Source organism: Oncorhynchus clarkii, chromosome 8 (assembly GCF_045791955.1).
Source record: "Oncorhynchus clarkii lewisi isolate Uvic-CL-2024 chromosome 8, UVic_Ocla_1.0, whole genome shotgun sequence".
NCBI classification, from domain to species: Eukaryota; Metazoa; Chordata; class Actinopteri; order Salmoniformes; family Salmonidae; genus Oncorhynchus; species Oncorhynchus clarkii.
Window position 1 is genome coordinate 4,530,319 of NC_092154.1, and position 27,267 is coordinate 4,557,585.

The window sequence follows — 27,267 nt, forward strand, 5'->3', positions numbered from 1 at the left end:
GGGGCCCCAGGTCTGTCGGGGCCCCAGGTCTGTCGGAATATGTGCAAAATATCTAGGTGCTGCTGTAGGCCCTCTTTGGTTGGGGACAGAAGCACCAGATTAATCTGCAAACAGGAGACATTTGACTTCAGATTCTAGTAGGGTGAGGCCAGGTGCTGCTGACTGTTCTAGTGCCCTCGCCAATTCAGCCTTATTCTTAAATGGGTGAAGAAAAATAATCCTCATCAATCTACACACAAAACCCCATAAAGACAAAGCGAAAACAGGTTTTTAGAACTTCTGGCAAATTTATATGAAAAAAAAAAGACTTCCAACTCAGGAGTGGCTTCGGGAGTCTCTGAATGTTCTTGAGTGTCCCGGCCAGAGCCTGGACTTGAACCCAATCGAACATCTCTGGAGAGACCTGAAAATAGCTGTGCAGCGACTCTCCCCATCCAACCTGACAGAGCTTGAGAAGATCTGCAGAGAAGAATGGGAGAAACTGCCAAAGTACAGGTGTGCCAAGCTTGTAGCGTTATACCCAAGAAGACTCCAGGCTGTAATTGCTGCCAAAGGTGCTTCAACAAAGTACTGAGTTAAGGATCTGAATACTAATGTATATGTGATATGTCAGTTTAACTTTTTTATATATTTCTAAAAACCTGTTTTTGCTTTGTCATTATAGGGTATTGTGATGTCATTATGGGGTATTGTGATGTCATTATGGGGTATTGTTTGTCGATTGAGGGAAAAAACGAATCTATTTTAGAATAAGGCTGTAACGTAAGAAAATGTGGAAAAAGTCAAGGGGTCTGAATACTTTCCGAATTCACTGTATTTACAGTGCCTTGCGAAAGTATTCGGCCCCCTTGAACTTTGCGACCTTTTGCCATATTTCAGGCTTCAAACATAAAGATATAAAACTGTATTTTGTTTGTGAAGAATCAACAACAAGTGGGACACAATCATGAAGTGGAACGACATTTATTGGATATTTCAAACTTTTTTAACAAATCAAAAACTGAAAAATTGGGCGTGCAAAATTATTCAGCCCCTTTACTTTCAGTGCAGCAAACTCTCTCCAGAAGTTCAGTGAGGATCTCTGAATGATCCAATGTTGACCTAAATGACTAATGATGATAAATACAATCCACCTGTGTGTAATCAAGTCTCCGTATAAATGCACCTGCACTGTGATAGTCTCAGAGGTCCGTCAAAAGCGCAGAGAGCATCATGAAGAACAAGGAACACACCAGGCAGGTCCGAGATACTGTTGTGAAGAAGTTTAAAGCCGGATTTGGATACAAAAATATTTCCCAAGCTTTAAACATCCCAAGGAGCACTGTGCAAGCGATAATATTGAAATGGAAGGAGTATCAGACCACTGCAAATCTACCAAGACCTGGCCATCCCTCTAAACTTTCAGCTCATACAAGGAGAAGACTGATCAGAGATGCAGCCAAGAGGCCCATGATCACTCTGGATGAACTGCAGAGATCTACAGCTGAGGTGGGAGACTGTCCATAGGACAACAATCAGTCGTATATTGCACAAATCTGGCCTTTATGGAAGAGTGGCAAGAAGAAAGCCATTTCTTAAAGATATCCATAAAAAGTGTTGTTTAAAGTTTGCCACAAGCCACCTGGGAGACACACCAAACATGTGGAAGAAGGTGCTCTGGTCAGATGAAACCAAAATTGAACTTTTTGGCAACAATGCAAAACGTTATGTTTGGCGTAAAAGCAACACAGCTGAACACACCATCCCCACTGTCAAACATGGTGGTGGCAGCATCATGGTTTGGGCCTGCTTTTCTTCAGCAGGGACAGGGAAGATGGTTAACATTGATGGGAAGATGGATGGAGCCAAATACAGGACCATTCTGGAAGAAAACCTGATGGAGTCTGCAAAAGACCTGAGACTGGGACGGAGATTTGTCTTCCAACAAGACAATGATCCAAAACATAAAGCAAAATCTACAATGGAATGGTTCAAAAATAAACATATCCAGGTGTTAGAATGGCCAAGTCAAAGTCCAGACCTGAATCCAATCGAGAATCTGTGGAAAGAAGTGAAAACTGCTGTTCACAAATGCTCTCCATCCAACCTCACTGAGCTCGAGCTGTTTTGCAAGGAGGAATGGGAAAAAAATTAAGTCTCTCGGTGTGCAAAACTGATAGAGACATACCCCAAGCGACTTACAGCTGTAATCGCAGCAAAAGGTGGCTCTACAAAGTATTAACTTAAGGGGGCTGAATAATTTTGCACGCCCAATTTTTCAGTTTTTGATTTGTTAAAAAAGTTTGAAATATCCAATAAATGTTGTTCCACTTCATGATTGTGTCCCACTTGTTGTTGATTCTTCACAAAAAAAATACAGTTTTATATCTTTATGTTTGAAGCCTGAAATGTGGCAAAAGGTCGCAAAGTTCAAAGGGGCCGAATACTTTCGCAAGGCACTGTATGTTGAAGAGGGTGCGGCTTGTGCTGCATCCCTGTCTCACCCCACGGCCTTGTGGAAACACATCTAATAGCTGAGTTAGAGTATCCAGTGGGTTCTGGTACTCTCTCTAATAGCTGAGTTAGAGAATCCAGTGGGTTCTGGTACTCTCTCTAATTGCTGAGTTAGAGAATCCAGTGGGTTCTGGTACTCTCTCTAATTGCTGAGTTAGAGAATCCAGTGGGTTCTGGTACTCTCTCTAATTGCTGAGTTAGAGAATCCAGTGGGTTCTGGTACTCTCTCTAATTGCTGAGTTAGAGAATCCAGTGGGTTCTGGTACTCTCTCTAATTGCTGAGTTAGAGAATCCAGTGGGTTCTGGTACTCTCTCTAATTGCTGAGTTAGAGAATCCAGTGGGTTCTGGTACTCTCTCTAATTGCTGAGTTAGAGAATCCAGTGGGTTCTGGTACTATCTCTAATAGCTGATTCTAAGTTTAGTAATGTGTTTATTGGTTATATCTCCCTCCTCCCTCTAGGCGGGCCATCCGTTCCAGCAGCGTTGTTCCCAGTCAGCCTACAGTAACAGTAAGCCTCGTTGTGAAGCCCCGGTGTTCCTGCTCTTCCTAGACTGTGTGTGGCAGATCCTCCGCCAGTTCCCCTGCTCCTTCCAGTTCTCGCAACACTTCCTGGTTCTGCTCTTCGAACACACCTACGCCTCACAGTTCGGGACCTTCATGGGCAACAGCGCCTCCGAGAGGTCTGTCAGAGAATTACATCCTGAGAGTCATACGTTATGTTTAGTTATGGATATACAGTGCCTTCAGAAAGTATTCATACACCTTGACTTATTCCACATTTTGTCGTGCTACAACCTGAATTCAACATGGATTAAATATATTTTGTTTCTCACCCACCAACACACAATACCCCATAAAGATAACACAGTACCCCATAATGACATCACAATACCCCATAATGATATCACAATACCCCATAAAGACAACACAATACCCCATAATGACATCACAGTACCCCCATAATGACATCACAGTACCCCATAATGACATTACAATACCCCATAATGACATTACAATACCCCATAATGACAAAGTGAAAACATGTTTTTAGAAATGTTAGCAAATGTATTGAAAATTAAATGCAGAAATATCGAATTTACATAAGTATTCACACCCCTGAGTCAATACATGTTAGAATCACCTTTAGCAGATGCTACAGCTGTGAGTCTTTCTGGGTCAGTCTCTAAGAGCTTTGCACACCTGGATTGTACAATATTTGCACATTATTCTTTAAAGAATTCTTCAAGCTCTATCAAGTTTGTTGTTGATCATTGCTAGACAGCCATTTTCAAATCTTGCCATAGATTTTCAAGCCAATTTAAGTCAAAACTGTAACTAGGCCTCTCAGGAACGTTTAGTGTAGTCTTGGTAAGCAACTACAGTGTAGATTTTGTCATGAGTTCAAGGTTATTGTCCTGCTGAAAGGTCAATTTGTCTCCCAGTGTCTGTTGGAAAACAGACTGAACCAGGTTTTCCTCTAGGATTTTGCCTGTGCTTAGCTCTTTTCCGTTTCTTTGACAAGTATACCCATAACATGATGCAGCCACCACCATGGTTGAAAATATGAAGAGTGATACTCAGTGACGTGTTGGATTTGCCCCAAATATATCGCTTTGTATTCAGGACATAAAGTTGCATTTTTTTGCAGTTTTACTTTAGTGCCTTGTTGCAAACAGGATGTATGTTTTGGAATATTTTTATTCTGAACAGGCTTCCTTCTTTCACTCTGTCAATTAGGTTAGTATTGTGGAGTAACTACAATATTGTGGATCCATTCTCAGTTTTCTCCTATCACAGACTTTCAACTCTGTAACTGTTTTAAAGTCACCATTGGCCTCATGGTGAAATCCCTGAGTGGTTTCCTTCCTCTCTGGCAACTGAGTTAGGAAGGACGCCTGTATCATTGTAGTGACTGGGTGTATTGATGCACCATCCAAAGTGAAATGAATAACTTCACAAAGGGATATTCAATGTCTGTTTTTTTTAACCCATCTACCAATAGGTGTCCTTTCTGAGGCAGTGGAAAACCTCCCTGGTCTTTGTGGTTGAATCTGTGTTTGAAATTCACGGCTCGACCGTGAATTTTACGATTATCTGTATGTGTAGGGGTACAGAAATGAGATAGTCATTCAAAAATCATGTTAAACACTATTATCGCACACAGAATGAGTCCATGCAACTTATTATGTGACTTGTTAAAGCACATTTTTACTCCTGAACGTGTTTCCATAACATAGTGGTTGAATACTTATTGACTCAAGACATTTCAGCTTATCATTTTTTTAATGATTTTTTTCTAAAAACATTATTCCACTTTGACATTATAGGGTATTGTGTGTGTGTGTGTGTGTGTGTGTGTGTGTAGGCCAGGGACACAAAACCATCTACATTTTAATCCATTTTATATTCAGGCTGTAACACAACAACATGTGGAATGAGTCAAAGGGTTTGAATACTTTCTGAAGACCCTGTCGTCCATGATGTTCTCTCTATAGTGCTGAACTTTGGACCAGGGCCCGTACAGTACATGGCCAGTGCTGTTCTTTCCCTTGACTTGTTTAACCTGTCAACCTTTTAACCTGCGCGTTACCTCAGACCTGGTCAGCCAATCACACGCAGGTCAGCGTTACCTCAGACCTGGTCAGCCAGTCAGACGCAGGTCAGCGTTATCTCATACCTGGTCAGCCAGTCACACGCAGGTCAGCGTTACCTCAGACCTGGTCAGCCAATCACACGCAGGTCAGCGTTACCTCAGACCTGGTCAGCCAATCACACGCAGGTCAGCGTTACCTCAGACCTGGTCAGCCAGTCACACGCAGATCAGCGTTACCTCAGACTTGGTCAGCCAATCACACGCAGGTCAGCGTTATCTCAGACCTGGTCAGCCAGAGAGAGAGTGTGTGTTCTACAGCGGAGAATCTCTGTTCACTGCAAGGGACTGGGGGGGGGGGGGGTACACAAGTCACTACTCAAGTTACCCCACTAAGTCAGACACTAATACGGCTTTAAAGAGCCGCTGAACATGCCGATTTGGCACGTTGCTCATAAAAATTTAAATAAAGATTTCAGTGTTGTAGGTGTGTATCCGGTTAATGATGTTTGTCCCCCCCATGAAGCACTGCGTATTTCACATCCTCAAAATCCCAAGAATGAATCTAAGATAATTAATTTTGGTATTTTTTTCCCCAAATATGTCAAATTGCCCAACTAAAACATCGTACTAAGGTGCTTTGGTGCAGCAAATGTACATCGGCAAATCAAAAACAAATGTCTTCTTTTTACACTTTGTAGTCAATTTTGACGCTAGAATAACTTTCCTGACTCATATCAATGCCACATCGGCCATTTTCAAAGGTCGGTGGCTTTTTAAAGGCAGTCCCTCTAAGGTGGGCTGCATCCTAAATGGAACACTATTCCCTTTATAGTGCACATGTCCTGGTCTAAGGTAGTGCACTATATAGGGAATAGGGTTCCATAGGGTTATGGTCTAAAGTAGTGCACTATATAGGGAATAGGGTTCCATAGTGTTATGGTCTAAAGTAGTGCACTATATAGGGAATAGGGTTCCATAGGGCCCTGGTCAAAAGTAGTGCACTATATAGGGAATAGGGTGCCATTTGAGATGTAGACTTGTCACTCAGGGCTGCTCCAGTAAACAAGGCCCACTTACCACTCTAGGGTTACTTGGTTCTTGTGTACTTTTGAAAGCCGGGATGGGTTACATTTGGCTCCTAGCTGGTCTCATATTAAATCTCAACTAAAACGCGTAATGAATAATGTGGAAATTGAGGCCCTAGTTTGAGGCCCTAGTTTCTACGTTCTTAACAACACTATCAACAAGGCAGGTCCTACGGGACCTAGTTTTGTCTGATCTGGACTACTGGTCAGTCGTTTGGTCAGGTGCCACAACAAAGGGAAATTGCAATTGGCTCAGAACACGGCAGCACGGCTGGCCCTCAGAACAGGGCAGCACGGCTGGCCCTCAGAACAGGGCAGCACGGCTGGCCCTCAGAACAGGGCAGCACGGCTGGCCCTCAGAACAGGGCAGCACGGCTGGCCCTCAGAACAGGGCAGCACGGCTGGCCCTCAGAACACGGCAGCACGGCTGGCCCTCAGAACAGGGCAGCACGGCTGGCCCTCAGAACAGGGCAGCACGGCTGGCCCTCAGAACAGGGCAGCAAGGCTGGCCCTTGATGTACACCGAGAGCTAATATTAATAATATGCATGTCAATCTCTCCTGGCTGAAAGTGGAGGACAGATGGACTTCATCACTGCTGTTCATTTCTTATTGTTCAGAGTAAATAACTCATGGACACTAGAGAAGCTTTAACCAAGTTTAATTCTGCCCAAAGGTTCTGTAAAGCTGTAAAGCTGTAATTCAGACAACCCAACATTTCTCCCATCAGTATATATGTATATATACTGGGAACACTAAAATAACACATCCTAGATCTGAATGAATGAAATATTCTTATTAAATACTTTTTTCTTTACATAGTTGAATGTGCTGACAACAGAATCACACAAAAATTTCAATGGAAATCAAATTTATCAACCCATGGAGGTCTGGATTTGGAGTCACACTCAAAATTAAAGTGGAAAACCACACTACAGGCTGATCCAACTTTGATGTAATGTCCTTAAAACAAGTCAAAATGAGGCTCAGTAGTGTGTGTGGCCTCCACGTGCCTGTATGACCTCCCTACAATGCCTTTGGCATGCTCCTGATGAGGTGGCTAACTGCTGACACACTCCAGCCACATGAGGTCTAGCATTGTCTTGCATTAGGAGGAACCCAGGGCCAACTGCACCAGCATTTGGTCTCACAAGGGGTCTGAGGATCTCATCTCGGTAGTCAGGCTACCTCTGGCGAGCACATGGAGGGCTGTGCGGCCCCCCAAAGAAATGCCACCCCACACCATGACTGACCCACCGCCAAACCGGTCATGCTGGAGGATGTTGCAGGCAGCAGAACGTTCTCCACGGCGTCTCCAGACTCTGTCACATGTTCTCAGTGTGAACCTGCTTTCATCTGTGAAGAGCATAGGGCGCCAATGACGAATTTGCCAATCTTGGTGTTCTCTGGCAAATGCCAAACGTCCTGCACGGTGTTGGGCTGTAAGCACAACCCCCACCTGTGGACGTCGGGCCCTCATACCACCCTCATGGAGTCTGTTTCTGACCGTTTGAGCAGACACATGCACATTTGTGGCCTGCTGGAGGTCATTTTGCAGGGCTTTGGCAGTGCTCCTCCTTGCACAAAGGCGGAGGTAGCGGTCCTGCTGCTGGGTTGTTGCCCTCCTACGGCCTCCTCCACGTCTCCTGATGTACTGGCCTGTCTCCTGGTAGCGCCTCCATGCTCTGGACACTACGCTGACAGACACAGCAAATCTTCTTGCCACAGCTCGCATTGATGTGCCATCCTGGATGAGCTGCACTACCTGAGCAACTTGTGTGGGTTGTAGACTCCGTCTCATGCTACCACTAGAGTGAAAGCACATTCAAAAGTGACCAAAACATCAGCCAGGAAGCATAGGAACTGAGAAGTGGGCTGTGGTCACCACCTGCAGAACCACTCCTTTATTGAGGGTGTCTTGCTAATTGCCTTTAATTTCTACCTGTTGTCTATTCCATTTGCACAACAGCATGTGAAATTTATTGTCAATCAGTGTTGCTTCCTAAGTGGACAGTTTGATTTCACAGAAGTGTGATTGACTTGGAGTTACATTGTGTTGTTTAAGTGTTCCCTTTATTTCTTTGATCAGTGTATATGTATCCCACTTAAGACACTCCTCTCCAATCCGTTCATCTTATGTTCTACAGGAAAAGAGTAACAGGATACTAAACCCTTATTACTCCCTTCAGGGGATCTGACCTGACCTCCTGACCTCAACCCCTCCTTCACCTAATCCACAGATGTCCATCTGTCTCCCCTATGTCAACACGGTGCTCTCCTCCCGTCCACCCAGCACATTCTCTCTCCTCAAAATACCCTGCGTCTGATCTATCATGTCAGGTGTAACAGAGTCAGATTCGCGACCTCACTTCCCAGCTTGAAAAGTCTCCACCCGTACTATTGAAACGCCTAGCTTTTTGGTAACCTAGTTGGCTAAGACGTTGCTAAGTAGGTGGTCACGTGCGTTTTGCAGAGGTCCCGGGTTGTAGCCTCGGTGGGAGCTGGTGCGGGAGGAAGTGGTTCAGCAAATCACAGCACAGGGCTTTAGGGAAACATATGTTAACATTGCCAAAGCAAGTGAAATAGATCAACAATAGTAAAATAAACTCACAAAAGTTCCATAAGAATCGAAAATACATGTTAAATGTCATATGTCTGTATACAGTGTTGTAATGATGTGCAAATAGTCAAAGGACAAAAAAAAGGAAGTTAAATCAACATAAATATGGGTTGTATTTACAATGGTGTTTGTTCTTCACTGGTTGACCTTTTCTCGTGGCAACAGGTCACAAATCTTGCTGCTGTGATGGCACACTGTGGAATTTCACCCAGTAGATATGGGAGTTTTATCAAAATTGTATTTGTTTTCTAAATCTTTTTGGGTCTCTGTAATCTGAGAGAGAAATGTTTCTCTATAATGGTCATACATTTGGCAGGAGGTTAGGAAGTGCAGCTCAGTTTCCACCTCATTTTGTGGGCAATGTGCACATAGCCTGTCTTCTCTTGAGAGCCATGTCTGCCTACGGTGGCCTTTCTCAATAGGCTATACTCACTGAGTCTACATAGTCAAAGCTTTCCTTAAGTTTGGGTCAGTCACAGTGGTCAGGTATTCTGCCGCTGTGTACTCTCTGTTTACGGCCAAATAACATTCTAGGTTGCTCTGTTTTTTTGTTAAATCTTTCCAATGTGTCAAGTAATTATATTTTTTGTTTTCTCATGATTTGGTTGGGTCTAATTGTGCTGCTGTCCTGGGGCTCTGTGGGGTCTGTTTGTGTCTGTGAACAGAGCCCCAGGACCAGCTTGCTCGGGACTCTTCTCCAGGTTCATCTCTCTGTAGGTGATGGCTTGGTTGAATTTAACGGCTCCTTTCTGTATTTTGATAATTAGCAGGTATCTGGATGCATTATTTGGTGTTTTGCGTTGTACACAGAGGATATTTGTGCAGAATTCTGCATGCAGAGTTTCAATTTGGTGTTAGTCCCATTTTGTGAATTTTTGGTTGGTGAGCAGATCCCAGACCTCACAACCATAAATGGCAATGGGTTCTATAAATGATTCAAGTATTTTTAGCCAGATCCTAATTGGTATGTCTTTTGATTGCATAGAAGGCCCTTCTTGCCTTGTCTCTCAGATCGTTCACAGCTTTGTGGAAGTTACCTCTGGTGTTGATGTTTAGGCCAAGATATGTATAGTTGTTTGTGTGCTCTAGGGCAACAGTGTCTAGATGGAATTTGTATTTGTTGTCCTGGTAACTGGACTTTTTTTTTTTGGAACACCATTATTTTGATCTTATTGAGATTTACTGTCAGGGCCCAGGTCTGACAGAATCTGTGCAGACGATCTAGGTGCTGCTTGCTGTAGGCCCTCCTTGTTTTGGGACAGAAGCACCAGATCATCAGCAAACATTAGTAGGTTCAGGCCAGGTGCTGCAGACTGTTCTAGTGCCCTCGCCAATTCGTTGATATATATGTTGAAGAGGGTGGGGCTTAAGCTGCATCCCTGTCTCACGCCCCGGCCCTGTGGAAAGAAATGGATGTTTGTGGACATGGATTTTATCATGGTGTATGTTTTTCCCCCAACACCACTTTCCACCAATTTGTATAACAGACCCTCATGCCAAAGTCAAAAGCTTTTTTGAAATCAACAAGACTTTGCCTTTGTTTTGTTTTTGTTTGTCAATTAGAGTGTGCAGGGTGAATATGTGGTCTGTCGGACGGTAATTTGGTATGAAGCCAATTTGGTATTTGTTCAGTACATTTTTTGTTTTCCACTGAGGAAATGTACGAGTCTGCAGTTAATGATAGTTGCTGTTAACGCATATCCCATGGTAGTTTTTTGGGTCAAATTTATTTAGTCTTTTGTGGATTGGAGTGATCAGTCCTTGGTTCCAAATATTCAGGAAAATACCAGACCTAAGGATGACGTTAGAGTTTAAGTATTGCCAATTGGAATTTGTATTTTATATATTTTATAATTTTGCATACCATCAACACCACAGTCATTTTTGGGTTGGAGGGTTTGTATTTTGTCCTGCACTTTATTCAATGTAATTGGAGAATCCAGTGGGTTCTGATAGTCTTTAATAGTTGACTCTAACATTTGTATTTGATCATGTATATGTTTTTGCTGTTCTTTTGTTAAAGAGCCAAAAAGATTGGAGAAGTGGTTTATCCATACATCTCCGTTTTGGATAGATAACTCTTCATGTTGTTGTTTGTTTAGAATTTTCCAATTTTCCAAATGATTAGTCTGTGGATTCTTCAATTATATTGAGCTGTTTTCTGGCGTGCTGCCCCTTCTTTTTTGAGTAGATCTCTGTTCAAGTAGACTGTGAGTTTGCTGTGATCTGATAAGGCTGTCAGTGTGCTGACTGTGACTGTGAACGCTCTGAGAGACTCTGGGTTGAGGTCAGTGATAAAGTAGTCTACTGTGCTATTGCCAAGAGATTAGCTATAGGTGTACCTACCATAGGATTCCCCTCAGAGCCTACCATTAACTATGTACATACCCAGCGTCTGACAGAGCTGTAGGTGCACCTACCATAGGATTCCCCTCAGAGCCTACCATTGACTATGTACATACCCAGCGTCTGACAGAGCTGTAGGTGTACCTAACATATGATTTCCCTCAGAGCCTACCATTGACTATGTACATACCCAGCGTCTGACAGAGCTGTAGGTGTACCTACCATAGGATTCCCCTCAGAGCCTACCATTGACTATGTACATACCCAGCGTCTGACAGAGCTGCAAGAGTTATGACCCGGTTTTGTTGGTTACATTGTCGTAGTTGTGCCTAGGGGGGCATATGGGGGAGGGAATGCTGTCACCTGCAGGCAGATGTTTGTCCCCCTGTGTGCTGAGGGTGTCAGGTTCTTGTCCAGTTCTGGCATTTAGGTTGCCACAGACTAGTACATGTCCCTGGGCCTGGAAATGATTGATTTCCCCCTCCAGGATGGAGAAGCTGTCTTCATTAAAGTATGGGGATTCTAGTGATGGGATATAGGTAGCACACAGGAGGGCATTTTTCTCTGTTGAGATAATCTTCTTTTGAATCTCTCCTATTCCCCCCCAGGTCTAAGTTGAACCTGTCTCAGAAGACAGTCTCTCTGTGGTCGTGGGTGAACCGGCCCCAGGAGGTGGAGAGGCTGTCTAACCCGCTCTACGAGGCCAACTGTCTGGTTATATGGCCCTCCGTAGCCCCTCAGAGCCTGCTACTATGGGAAGGTAAGAACCTGGCTTCATTCCTATCCCCTGACCCCAAATGTTCTGCCTACTCCCATGTCGGTGTTCTGTTTTGGATGGTTCACGAGTAGAATGGGTTTAGGGGAGCTGGACACTGACTTACTCGGACGCACGACTAGCAACATCTAATATTCCAAACTACATTTTTGTGTGAGAGCTGTTCATTTTTACACTTAAAAAAAAAAATGTTTTACAATTTCACAAAAAATAGGACTTTTAAAACAAAAAGTGTTTGTCTATTCCAGCTTCCCTCCCTTTTCTTAGTTTCTTGTTCACCTCTCAGTATGACCTCTTCCACTTCCTCTGTCTTCTGCTCTTCCTTTTTCATTCTCTTAGTATCTGTATTTATTATGGATCCCCATTAGTTCCTGCCAAGGCAGCAGCTACTCTTCCTGGGGTTTATTATGGATCCCCATTAGTTCCTGCAAAGGCAGCAGCTACTCTTCCTGGGATTTATTATGGATCCCCATTAGTTCCTGCCAAGGCAGCAGCTACTCTTCCTGGGGTTTATTATGGATCCCCATTAGTTCCTGCCAAGGCAGAAGCTACTCTTCCTGGGGTTTATTATGGATCCCCATTAGTTCCTGCCAAGGCAGCAGCTACTCTTCCTGGGGTTTATTATGGATCCCCATTAGTTCCTGCCAACGCAGCAGCTACTCTTCCTGGGGTTTATTATGGATCCCCATTAGTTCCTGTCAAGGCAGCAGCTACTCTTCCTGGGGTTTATTATGGATCCGCATTAGTTCCTGCCAAGGCAGCAGCTACTTTTCCTGGGGCTTATTATGGATCCCCATTAGTTCCTGCCAAGACAGCAGCTACTCTTCCTGGGGTTTATTATGGATCCCCATTAGTTCCTGCCAAGGAAGCAGCTACTCTTCCTGGGGTTTATTATGGATCCCCATTAGTTCCTGCCAAGGAAGCAGCTACTCTTCCTGGGGTTTATTATGGATCCCCATTAGTTCCTGCCAAGGCAGCAGCTACTCTTCCTGGGGTTTATTATGGATCCCCATTAGTTCCTGCCAAGGAAGCAGCTACTCTTCCTGGGGTTTATTATGGATCCCCATTAGTTCCTGCCAAGGAAGCAGCTACTCTTCCTGGGGATTATTATGGATCCCCATTAGTTCCTGCCAAGGAAGCAGCTACTCTTCCTGGGGTTTGTTATTATATTTCACATTATTTAACTAGGCAAGTCAGTTAAGAACAAATGACAATGACGGCCTACCGGGGAACAGTGGGTTAACTGCCTTGTTCAGGGGCAGAACGACAGATTTTTACCTTGTCAGCTCGGAGATTCGATCTAGAAACCTTCCGGTTACTAGTCCAACGCTCTAACCACTAGGCTACCTACCATTCCCTCAGGACACTATTCTACCACCACATATCCACAACACAAAATCCATGGGTGTTTCTCAATATACATGCTACCGTGCTCCAGTCTCATTCTCCGAGAGCATTCTCCTACAATGTTCTCTTGAATACGTTCTTGTGAGGACGAGAGTGGAGAACACATAGAATATTCCATTTGTATTACCTGATGCTGAGCAGCATTCCCTCTACTGTATTACCTCACTTACCTCACGCTGAGCAGCACTCCCCCTACTGTATTACCTCACGCTGAGCAGCACTCCCCCTACTGTATTACCTCACGCTGAGCAGCACTCCCCCTACTGTATTACCTCACGCTGTGCAGCACTCCCCCTCTACTGTATTACCTCACGCTGAGCAGCACTCCCCCTACTGTATTACCTCACGCTGTGCAGCACTCCCCCTACTGTATTACCTCACGCTGAGCAGCACTCCCCCTACTGTATTACCTCACGCTGAGCAGCACTCCCCCTACTGTATTACCTCACGCTGAGCAGCACTCCCCCTACTGTATTACCTCAGCACTCCCCCTCTACTGTATTACCTCACACTGAGCAGCACTCCCCCTACTGTATTACTTCACTTACCTCACGCTGCACCTCCCCCTACTGTATTACCTCATGCTGAGCAGCACTCCCCCTACTGTAGTACCTCACACTGAGCAGCACTCCCCCTACTGTATTACCTCAGCACTCCCCCTACTGTATTACCTCACGCTGAGCAGCACTCCCCCTACTGTATTACCTCACACTGAGCAGCACTCCCCCTACTGTATTACCTCACACTGAGCAGCACTCCCCCTACTGTATTACCTCAGCACTCCCCCTACTGTATTACCTCACGCTGAGCAGCACTCCCCCTACTGTATTACCTCATGCTGAGAACTGCTCCCTCTACTGTATTACCTCACGCTGAGCAGCACTCCCCCTACTGTATTACCTCATGCTGAGAACTGCTCCCCCTACTGTATTACCTCACACTGAGCAGCACTCCCCCTACTGTATTACCTCACACTGAGCAGCACTCCCCCTCTACTGTATTACCTCACACTGAGCAGCACTCCCCTTACTGTATTACCTCACACTCCCCCTACTGTATTACCTCACACTGAGCAGCACTCCCCCTACTGTATTAACTCACACTGAGCAGCACTCCCCCTACTGTATTACCTCACACTGAGCAGCACTCCCCCTACTGTATTACCTCACACTGAGCAGCACTCCCCCTACTGTATTACCTCAGCACTCCCCCTCTACTGTATTACCTCACACTGAGCAGCACTCCCCCTACTGTATTACCTCACACTGAGCAGCACTCCCCCTACTGTATTACCTCACGCTGAGCAGCACTCCCCCTACTGTATTACCTCACACTGAGCAGCACTCCCCCTACTGTATTGCATCACGCTGAGCAGCACTCCCCCTACTGTATTACCCCATGCTGAGAAGCACTCCCTCTACTGTATTGTGTCTGTGTGTAATGCATATGTTATCGTGTGTATCTGTGTGTAGTGCATATGTTATCGTGTGTATCTGTGTGTAGTGCATATGTTATCGTGTGTATCTGTGTGTAGTGCATATGTTATCGTGTGTATCTGTGTGTAGTGCACATGTTATCGTGTGTGTGTAGTGCATATGTTATCGTGTGTGTGTAGTGCATATGTTACCGTGTGTGTCTGTGTGTAGTGCACATGTTACCGTGTGTGTCTGTGTGTAGTGCATATGTTACCGTGTGTGTCTGTGTGTAGTGCATATGTTACCGTGTGTGTCTGTGTGTAGTGCATATGTTACCGTGTGTGTCTGTGTGTAGTGCACATGTTACCGTGTGTGTCTGTGTGTAGTGCATATGTTACCGTGTGTGTCTGTGTGTAGTGCATATGTTATCGTCATTGTGTAGTGCATATGTTATGTGCATATGTTATTGTGTGTATCTGTGTGTAGTGCATATGTTATCGTCTGTGTGTAGTGCACATGTTATCGTGTGTGTCTGTGTGTAGTGCATGTGTTACCGTGTGTATCTGTGTATAGTGCACATGTTATTGTGTGTGTCTGTGTGTAGTGCATATGTTATCGTGTGTATCTGTGTGTAGTGCATATGTTACCGTGTGTATCTGTGTATAGTGCACATGTTATTGTGTGTGTCTGTGTGTAGTGCATATGTTATCATGTGTATCTGTGTGTAGTGCATATGTTATCGTGTGTGTCTGTGTGTAGTGCATATGTTATCGTCATTGTGTAGTGCATATGTTATCGTGTGTGTCTGTGTGTGGTGCATATGTTATCGTTTTAACACCACTGAACCAGGAGGGGGCAGTATGCTGCTTGGTGTTTTATCACCACTGAACCAGGAGGGGGCAGTATGCTGCTTGATGTTTTAAAACCACTGAACCATGAGGCAACCCAAAAATACACCGAACTTGCCTAATAGGCAAGTGCCTTTCAGACGTTAATGTCAATTCCTGGACAGCCTTACAAACTCATGACTGGCTCACGAAGCTCACATGATCACATGACTTTCTTCCAATGCTTCGTGTGTGTTTCCAGACGTCACTGAATTCCACCCTGGCATTCTCTCCCTGGCTGGGACTGGTTTGCTATCTGTGGCACGTGGACTGACTCTCTCTGCCCCCTCCAAAGTGCCCTGCGTTGTCTGCTTATTATAGGGCGTCCTTACTGACTTTAGGGTCACTTGAGTAGCGGTGACGCCTCCACAGAAGGTCAAAGGCCGGACGGGAGGCTTGCGTGCTAATTACTATTACATGAACATCGATGGACAAGCCAGCCGCGAGCAGACGCTAATCTTATGCCCGATGTCCAGCAGATGCGTTTTGTTTTGCCCGGATGTCTAGCCCGCCTTTTCCGTACTTGACGCCCAAGTGCTTCGCTTTTTCAAATGGCTAATGGCTAAAAGCGAAAAGCGAGCTCTTTGGAGTCTGGTTATGAACTTCTGTTTTTACCACAGCAAGGTAAAGCAACACACAAGTTTATAATATTACCCAGAACGCACGGCAGCCTTGTGTGGCATCCCCAATGTATTGATCCTGGACTGCTCGATCAATGACCTCCTCCGGAGTTTGACTCATCTGGTGGCCATGAGGCATTAGTCCCTAGTTATTCTGATGCCGTTTTAGATTCATACAAGACGGGTCAGATGCCACTTAAATTCCCTGACCTTTAACCCTAAAGGCTGAATCATAACTTTTCCCGGTTTACACCACTTTCACTCCCATTAACTCCTATGCATGACTAAGGATGTGTTCATAAATTCACTCTGGCAGTTCAGAGAGAATAAAATGTCACATTCGCTGTACAGACTTTACAGTGAAATGCTTTCCCAACAATGCAGAGTAAAACATGTTTTTTTTTAAAATTTTATAGTAACACAAGGAATAAAATATGAAGCTATATACAGGAAGTACCAGATCATTCTGGAGCTATATACAGGAAGTACCAGATCAATGTTGAGCTACATACAGGAAGTACCAGATCAATGTGGAGCTATATACAGGAAGTACCAGATCAATGTGGAGCTATATACAGGAAGTACCAGATCAATGTGGAGCTATATACAGGAAGTACCAGATCAATGTGGAGCTATATACAGGAAGTACCAGATCAATGTGGAGCTATATACAGGAAGTACCAGATCAATGTGGAGCTATATACAGGGGGTACCAGATCAATGTGGAGCTATATACAGGGAGTACCAGATCAATGTCTCTCTCTCTCTCTCATGTTCTCTCTCTCCCTCTCTCTTTCTGTCCCCCCCCCCCCCCCCCCCCCCCCAAGGTGTGTTCCTGCGTTGGAAGCGCAGCTCCAGGTGTCTGGATGAGGCGTACGACGAGATGGTTCATATCATACAGTACAACAAAGAGCTGCAGAATAAAGTCAACAACCTCAGGAGACAGCTGGCCCAACTGGAGACTGAGGAGCCTCTGCTGCAAACACCATAGGAGGGAGGGAGGGAGGGAGGGAGGGAGGGAGGGAGGGGAGGTGGTGGAGAAGAGGAGTGGGAGAAGGAGACAAGGGAGCAGGGAGAGAGAGCAGGAAGATTAAAGGATAGGTAACAACACTGTAGGTTACTACTCAAGCAACCTGAGGCTGTATTAAACATCTTGGACAGGATTTACCTGATCCTAGATCAGCACTCCTACTCTATCTAATGTTATTCATCATTATTATATAAAAGGCCTTATTGATGCTCCTACTCTGAACTGCTTGACGCATACGGTCCCAGAAGAAGAGTACGATATGAACAGGGACGGAGGGATGGGGACGGAGGGACGGGGACGGATGGATGGGGACGGAGGGACGGAGAGACGGGGACGGAGGGACGGAGAGACGGGGACGGAGAGACGGAGGGACAGGGACGAGAGACAGGGACGGGGACGGAGGGATGGGGACGAGGGACGGGGACGGAGGGACAGGGACGAGACACAGGAACGGAGGGACAGGGACGGAGGGACAGGGACAGGGACGAGGGACGGAGTAGAGAGATTTTTGAGTACTTTAAAAATGCTTCCTCGTCTTTAAGTAATGCGGTAGATTCCTTTACACCAATCGGCTGGTGTTCGGTCAGTGACTGCTGGAAAGGTGAGAGAGTTCTCTAGAGCAGCACTAACTAAAGCCCAAGTGTATATATATATATCTATCTATATTACAGACATGTATAGATATGTTCCTCATGCTACCCCTGGTCACCAGCCAGCAGCTGCCTGACTTTAGTAACCCCCCACCAGCTCACGTTCTACATAAATAGATCCAGGCACCTCGTCCAGATTATGAAAGGGGCTCTTATTGCTGGATATGAGGAGACTTTGAAGCACTACTCTGAGTAACCACGGCAACACGTGTCAGTAGCTGCACTGTGTACACACACTGGCTACTTTAGAACACACAGAACCACATACACACTGGCTACTTTAGAACACACAGAACCACATACACACTGGCTACTTTAGAACACACAGAACCACATACACACTGGCTACTTTAGAACACACAGAACCACATACACACTGGCTACTTTAGAACACACAGAACCACATACACACTGGCTACTTTAGAACCCACAGAACCACATACACACTGGCTACTTTAGAACACACAGAACCACATACACACTGGCTACTTTAGAACACACAGAACCACATACACACTGGCTACTTTAGAACACACAGAACCACATACACACTGGCTACTTTAGAACACACAGAACCACATACACACTGGCTACTTTAGAACACACAGAACCACATACACACTGGCTACTTTAGAACACACAGAACCACATACACACTGGCTACTTTAGAACCCACAGAATCACATACACCCTGGCTACTTTAGAACACACAGAACCACATACACACTGGCTACTTTAGAACACACAGAACCACATACACACTGGCTACTTTAGAACAGACAGAACCACATACACACTGGCTACTTTAGGACACACAGAACCACATACACACTGGCTACTTTAGAACACACAGAACCACATACACACTGGCTACTTTAGAACACACAGAACCACATACACACTGGCTACTTTAGAACACACAGAACCACATACACACTGGCTACTTTAGAACACACAGAACCACATACACACTGGCTACTTTAGAACACACAGAACCATATACACACTGGCTACTTTAGAACACACAGAACCACATACACACTGGCTACTTTAGAACCCACAGAACCACATACACACTGGCTACTTTAGAACACACAGAACCACATACACACTGGCTACTTTAGAACACACAGAACCACATACACACTGGCTACTTTAGAACACACAGAACCACATACACACTGGCTACTTTAGAACACACAGAACCACATACACACTGGCTACTTTAGAACACACAGAACCACATACACACTGGCTACTTTAGAACACACAGAACCACATACACACTGGCTACTTTAGAACACACAGAACCACATACACGCTGGCTACTTTAGAACAGACAGAACCACATATACACTGGCTACTTTAGAACACACAGAACCACATACACACTGGCTACTTTAGAACAGACAGAACCACATACACACTGGCTACTTTAGGACACACAGAACCACATACACACTGGCTACTTTAGAACAGACAGAACCACATACACACTGGCTACTTTAGAACACACAGAACCACATACACACTGGCTACTTTTGAACAGACAGAACCACATACACACTGGCTACTTTAGGACACACAGAACCACATACACACTGGCTACTTTAGAACAGACAGAACCACATACACACTGGCTACTTTAGAACACACAGAACCACATACACACTGGCTACTTTAGGACACACAGAACCACATACACACTGGCTACTTTAGAACACACAGAACCACATACACACTGGCTACTTTAGAACACACAGAACCACATACACACTGGCTACTTTAGAACACACAGAACCACATACACACTGGCTACTTTAGAACACACAGAACCACATACACACTGGCTACTTTAGGACACACAGACCCCAAAAATCAGAACGATTGAAAAGGAAATGTTTAAAAATATAAACAAGATCATCGCTGTCGAAATAAAACCCTATATATCCAAAATGAAAACTTTTAAATAAATTGAAGAAAATAAATCTGTTTAACCCTTGTCTTGGCAGACGTTACTACTGCCATTGCTGTTCTGCTCTAAAATAGCTTTTTGGGAGAGGTATTTCATGTGTAATATTGTCATTATACTAGCTAACTGCAGTAGATGGAAATGTGATTATGTTGTATGTTTAACACTACGATGAACCGGTTTTGTACGTTTCGTTGACTTGCTGTCTTCATTGGTCAAAATGTCTTAAGATAACAGTAGGGTGTTCATCAGGGTTAGGGTCCATTCCATTTCAAAAAGTTAACCAAATTTAGAAAATGTTCCTAGTTAAAAATGCGTTGCAGAGAATTGGGAACGGAAATTGACCCCAAAACCTCGGTGGGCCGTTTCAGAGAATTGGGAACGGAAATTGACCCCAAAACCTCGGTGGGCCGTCTTATCGCCTCAGACCAGAACATCGACCGTCATTTTCTGATAGTTTCCTGATGATTCTACACGTTGAGTCTCCGGCAGTCGTTGACTCCACTGTCCTGCTGCTTTTAAAGGTTCCTCTTCCTGTTTCGGTTAGAAGAAGACACACGGCAAAAAGCTACTGACGCTGAGGTTGAGCGATCAAGTCATCTTATGACGTGACGCAAAGCGGCATTAAACGTTCGTAAACCTCTTTTTATGACTCTCTTGTCCTGTGGCGTACGTGTTTCTATCGCGTGCGATGTGGTGGCGGTGTTGCCTATAGCAACCTTCCAAGCGCTCTCCACGCCTGCATCCTGAAAAGGCGATACCTAGTCCCCTTAGCCTAATGTAGAGGTCAAAGGGCGATACCTAGTCCCCCTAGCCTAATGTAGTGGACTATTTAGAACACAGGAAGTCCTTAAATCTATGAACACTCTGTCTTTAATAATGGGACTGACTGTCTTCTTATAGGGGGGCTGCCTGCTTTCTGCTAAGTCATGTTGCAGGGTTGGCTAGCCAACAACTTTACAAGAGTTGGCCTCTGAAAATTACACTGTCATTTGGGTGAAAAGCTGAGCGACTGAAGAGACCGAGACGACTATTTGGATCTGTATATTGAAAGAGTTTCTGAAAAGGGTTTCATGTTCGATGTCCGTTTTTATATTCCTATACTTATCTTGTAAAACCACATAATGATTTGCGTGTATGAATGGCTTTTAGATGTCAAACTAGTTACAGCTTCAGAACGACAGGAAAGAGCTGTACATATTAGCCTTATATCGGTGTCCACTGTTATCGCGTGGGTTATAATTAGGCTCATGCTATGCTATGCTATCTATACTAATACATTGCTGTTATCGCTGACACAAGTTGTTCTGTTTTAGCCTTCTCACGTTCTGATTGACATTCACACCTCTGATCAGTGCAATTCCTTCTGGGGGGGTGGGAAAGTTTAATCTAAGTTAAATATTTTAGTTTTTTTCTCTCGTCTCCCATTTTGATTTCTTCTGTCTTTATGAAATAAACCTTTTTATTGAGTGATTTAAATGAAATATGTTTTCTCGGGCATTAAAAGAGGATTGTGCTGAAGGCATTGACGTGTGTTTATTGTCCCTGTCTCAAGACTTATTTCAGACAGGTTGTGTTTCAGCTTCACACCGGACAGGCATACACTACATGACCTGCTCATCCAACATCTCATTCTAAAATCATGTGCATTTAAAATGGAGTTTGGTCCCCCCCCGAGTTTGGTCCCCCCCCCGTTGATGCTATAACAGCCTCCACTCTTCTGGGAAGGCTTTCCACTAGATGTTGGAACACTGCTTGCTTTCATTCAGCCACGAGCGTTGGTGAGGTCAGGCACTGATGTTGGGCGATTAGCCCTGGCTCTGCAGTCAGTGTTCCAATTCATGTTTTTATGTTGTATTTGTCACGTGCCGAATACAACAGGAATACACATTACAGTGAAATGCTTACAAGTCCTTAACCAACAATGCAGTTTCAAGAAAATGCCCCCAAAAAAGTAAGAGATAAGAATAACAAATAATTAAAGAGCAGCAGTAAATAACAAGAGCGGTACAGAGTCAATGTGGAGGCTATATACAGGGGGTACCGGTACAGAGTCAATGTGGAGGCTATATACAGGGGGTACCGGTACAGAGTCAATGTGGAGGCTATATACAGGGGGTACCGGTACAGAGTCAATGTGGAGGCTATATACAGGGGGTACCGGTACAGAGTCAATGTGGAGGCTATATACAGGGGGTACTGTACAGAGTCAATGTGGAGGCTATATACAGGGGGTACCGGTACAGAGTCAATGTGGAGGCTATATACAGGGGGTACCGGTACAGAGTCAATGTGGAGGCTATATACAGGGGGTACCGGTACAGTAAATGTGGAGGCTATATACAGGGGGTACCGGTACAGAGTCAATGTGGAGACTATATACAGGGGGTACCGGTACAGAGTCAATGTGGAGGCTATATACAGGGGGTACTGGTAAAGAGTCGATGTGGAGGCTATATACAGCCTTCCACAAGCTTCCCACAATAAGTTGGGTGAATTTTGGCCCATTCCTCCTGACAGAGCTGGTGTAGCTGAGTCAGGTTTGTAGGCCTCCTTGCTCACACACGCTTTTTCAGTTGTGCCCCAAATTTTCTATAGGATTGACGTCAGGGCTTTGTGATGGCCACTCCAATACCTTGACTTTGTTGTCCTGAAGCCATTTTGTCACAACTTTGGAAGTATGCTTGGGGTCATTGTCCATTTGGAAGACCCATTTGCGACCAAGCTTTAACTTCCTGACTGATGTCTTGAGATGCTGCTTCAATATATCCACATAATTTTCCTGCCTCATGATGCCATGTATTTTGTGAAGTGCACCAGTCCCTCCTGCAGCAAAGCACCCCCACAACATGATGCTGCCACCTCCGTGCTTCACGGTTGGGATGGTGTTCTTCGGCTTGCGAACATTCCCCTTTTTCCTCCAAACATAACGATGGTCATTATGGCCAAACAGTTCTATTTGTGTTTCATCAGACCAGAGGACATTTCTCAAAAAGTACGATCTTTGTCCCCATGTGCAGTTGCAAACCGTAGTCTGGCTTTTTTATGGTGGTTTTGGAGCAGTGGCTTCTTCCTTGCTAAGCGGCCTTTTACTGCAATGCAGTGCATTGTGCCACTCGAGAGAACCAGAATCGCTTCCTTTTATGTGGTTGTAGAATTTAACGTCTCTTTTCTATATTTTGATAATTATTTGGTATTGACCTAATTCTGCTCTGCATGCATTATTTGCTGTTTTACGTTGTACATGGAGGATATTTTTGCAGAATTCTGCATGCAGAGTCTCAATTTAGTGTTTGTCCCATTTTGTGAATTCTCAAAATTCATTTCTCAAAAAAGTACAATCTTTGTCCCCATGTGCAGTTGCAAACCGTAGTCTGGCTTTTTTATGGTGGTTTTGGAGCAGTGGCTTCTTCCTTGCTGAGTGGCCTTTCAGGTTATGTTGATATAGGACTCGTTTTACTGTGGATATAGATACTTTTGTACCCGTTTCCTCCAGAATATTCACAAGGTCCTTTGCTGTTGTTCTGGGATTGATTTGCACGTTTCGCACCAAAGTACATTTCTTTCTAGGAGACAGAACGAGTCTCCTTCCTGAGCGGTATGACGGCTGCGTGGTTCCATGGTGTTTATACTTGCGTACTATTGTTTATACATATGAATGTGGTACCTTCAGGTATTTGGAAACTGCTCCCAAGGATGAACCAGACTTGTGGACGTCTCCAATTTTTGGCTGATTTCTTTTGATTTTCCCATGATGTAAAGCAAAGAGGCACTGAGTTTGAAGGTAGGCTTTGAAATGTATCCACAGGTACACCTCCAATTTACTCAAATTATGTCAATTAGCCTATCAGATGCTTCTAAAGCCATGACATCATTTTCTGGAATTGTCCAAGCTGTTTAAAATCACAGTCAACTTAGTGTATGTAACTTCTGACCCACTGGAATTGTGATACAGTGAATTAGAAGTGAAATAATCTGTAAACAATTGTTGGAAAATGTACTTGTGTCATGCACAAAGTAGATGTCCTAACCAACTTGCCAAAACTACAGTTTGTTAACAAGAAATGTGTGGAGTGGTTGAAAAACTAGTTTTAATGTCTCCAATCTAAGTGTATGTGAACTTCCGACTTGAACTGTAAACATAGAAAACATATATGTTGAAGAGGGTGGGGCTTAAGCTGCATCCCTGTCTCACCCCACGGCCCCGTGGAAAGAAATGTGTTTTTTGCCAATTTTAACCACACACTTGTTTGTGTACATGGATTTTATAATGTTGTAAGTTTTTCCGCCAACACCACTTTCCATCAATTTGTATAGCAGACCCTCATGCCAAATTGAGTCGAAGGCTTTTTTGAAATCAACAAAGCATGAGAAGACTTTGCCTTTGTTTTGGTTTGTTTGGTTGTCAATTAGGGTGTGCAGGGTGAATACATGGTCTGTTGTACGGTAATTTGGTAAAAAGCCAATTTGACATTTGCTCAGTACATTGTTTACTTTGCCTTTGTTTTGATTTGTTTGTTTGTTAATTAGAATTGTGATTACGGTGTCTGTCGTACGGGAATTTGATAAAAAGCCAATTTGACGTTTGCTCTGTACATTGTTTTCATTGAGGAAATTTACGAGTCTGCTGTTAATGAAAATGCAGAGGATTTTTCCAAGGTTGCTGTTGACGCATATCCCTCGGTAGTTATTGGAGTCAAATTTTGTTGATTGGGGTGATCAGTCTGTGTTCCAAATATTGGGGAAGATGCCAGAGCTAAGGATTTTGTTAAAGAAATTATTGGAATTTGTGGTCTGTATATTTTGTCATTTCATTGAGGATACCATCAACACCACAGTCCTTTTTGGGTTGGAGGGTTTTTATTTTGTCCTGTAACTCATTCAATGTAATTGGAGAATCCAGCGGGGTCTGGAATCCAGTGGGTTCTGGAATCCAGTGGGTTCTGGGATCCAGTGGGTTCTGGAATCCAGTGGGTTCTGGTAGTCTTTAATAGTTGATTCTAAGATTTGCATTTGATCATGTATATGTTTTTGCTGTTTGTTCTTTGTTTTAGAGCCAAACAGATTGGATAAGAGGTTTATCCATACGTCTCTGTTTTTAGAAAGATAACTCTTCGTGTTGTTGTTTGTTTAAAGTTTTCCAATTTTTCCAGAAGTGGTTAGTTAATGGATTCTTCAATTACATTGAGCTGATTTCTGACGTGCTGTTCCTTCTTTTTCCGTAGTGTATTTCTGTATTGTTTTAGTGATTCGCCATAGTGAAGGCGTAGACTCAGGTTTTCTGGGTCTATGTTTTTCATTGGACAGGTTTCTCAGTTTCTTTCTGAGGTTTTGCATTCTTCGTCAAACAATTTTGTCGTTGTTGTTCATTTTCTTAGGTTGTCTGCTTGACATTTTTAGATTTGATAGGGAAGCTGAGAGGTCAAATATACTGTTTAGGTTTGATAGGGAAGCTGAGAGGTCAAATATACTGTTTAGGTTTGATAGGGAAGCTGAGAGGTCAAATATACTGATTAGATTTTCTACTGCCAAGTTTACACCTTCACTATTACAGTGAAACATTTTGTCCAGGAAATTGTCTAGAAATGGTTGAATTTGTTGTTGCCTAATTGTTTTATGGTAAATATCCACACTACTTCCCTTCCATCTATAGCATTTCTTAATATTACTCAGTTCCTTTGGCTTTGATGCCTCATGATTGATCATAGCTCTGTTCAAGTAGAGTGTGATTTTGCTGTGATCTGATAGTGCTGTCAGTGTGCTGACTGTGAACGCTCTGGGAGTTTCTGGGTTGAGGTCAGTGATAAAGTAGTCTACAATGCTACCGTCAAGAGATGAGCTATAGGTGTACCTACCATAGGATTCCCATCAGAGCCTACCATTAACTATGTACATACCCAGCGTCTGACAGAGCTGTGACCCGGTTTTGTTGGTTACATTGTCGTAGTTGTGCCTAGGGGGGCATATGGGGGAGGGAATGCTGTCACCTCCAGGTAGGTGTTTGTCCCCCTGTGTGCTGATGGTGTCAGGTTCTTGTCCAGTTCTGGCATTTAGGTCGCCACATACTAGTACATGTCCCTAGGCCTTTAAATGGTTGATCTGCCCCTGTATGATGGAGAAGCTGTCATCGTTAAAGTATGGGAATTCTATTAGGGGTGATATAGGTAGCACACAGGAGGACATTTTTCTCTGTTGAGATATTTCCTTATCAATTTCTAGCCAGATGTATTATGTTCCTGTTTTAACTAATTTAATAGAGTGGGTTAGGTCTGCTTTATACCAAATTAGCATATACCCTGAGTCTCTGCCCTGTTTCACACCTGGTAGTTTGGTGGATGGGTCTACCAGCTCTCTGTAACCTAGAGGGCAGATGCAAAAATGTAATACCAACGTTTCGACAGCCAAGCTGTCTTCATCAGGGTATAATCACAAACACTGCGGGATGAGTCTTTTATATAGTGTCAGAAGACACAGGTGTCTGTAATCATGGCCAGGAGTGGCCTAATATCATTGGTTAATAATCAAATATTAAAATGTCATACAAAGAACAGCATGCAAACAAATGGATAGCATACGATCGATCATAGATTAATTTCACTATACAAGTTTACACACAATTACAGTGGCAAAGTCACAATAATCACAGGACTGGCTTCAGATCAAAGTCTACGTTGAGACCGAAGGGCGCAAGGGTCTTTAAATTAAAGATCCAGGCAGCCTCTCGTTTTAACAATAAATTATCAAGGTCACCCCCTCTCCTAGGGAGGGTGACATGTTCGATGCCAATATAACGCAGAGACGAAATCGAGTGGCCGAGATGAAATCGAGGGCAACCAGTGGGTCCATCTCCTCTATACCACACACCTGGTAGGTTGGTGGATGGGACTACCAGCACTCTGTAACCTAGAGGGCTACCAGTGGGTCCATCTCCTTTATACCATGTTTCTTGTAGGATGACAATGTCTGTATTTCTGATTTCTTTGATGAAGTCTGGTTTCCTGCTCTTTAGGCCAAAGGCAGATGACCTCTGACCTTGTATATTCCAGGATGAGATAGTAAAAGCTCTGTGTTCCATAGTGTCTAGTGTTGTTTAGTGTCTAGTGTTGTTTAGTGTCTAGTGTTATTTAGTGTCTAGTGTTGTTTAGTGTCTAGTGTTGTTTAGTGTCTAGTGTTGTTTAGTGTCTAGTGTTGTCTAGTGTTGTTTAGTGTCTAGTGTTGTTTAGTGTCTAGTGTTGTTTAGTGTCTAGTGTTGTTTCTGTGTGGTTTAGGCCCTGGATCATCACGGTAGGTGTGAGCAGAGCATGTTGAACATCTGATACATACCTCTTAGGTCGCAGGATGTGGCTCGGCTGTAATAGTGGGGGTTTGGCCTG

At 44.0% G+C, this 27,267-nt stretch overlaps 1 protein-coding gene across 2 annotated transcripts in view; it reads left to right on the forward strand.

Annotated features, from left to right (window-relative positions):
- Positions 1 to 19,884, forward strand: part of LOC139414878 (myotubularin related protein 9) — a 37,768-nt gene extending 17,884 nt beyond the window's left edge. The window contains exons 9-11 of one of the 2 annotated variants that reach the window (XM_071162473.1): positions 2,955 to 3,175; positions 11,747 to 11,898; positions 17,070 to 19,884. In XM_071162473.1, coding sequence (XP_071018574.1) covers positions 2,955 to 3,175; positions 11,747 to 11,898; positions 17,070 to 17,233 — 537 coding nt within the window. In that variant the 3' untranslated portion in view covers positions 17,234 to 19,884. The remainder of the gene's footprint in view (positions 1 to 2,954; positions 3,176 to 11,746; positions 11,899 to 17,069) is intronic. The other variant, XM_071162474.1, reaches the window with a different exon arrangement.
- Positions 19,885 to 27,267: the final 7,383 nt, after the last annotated feature.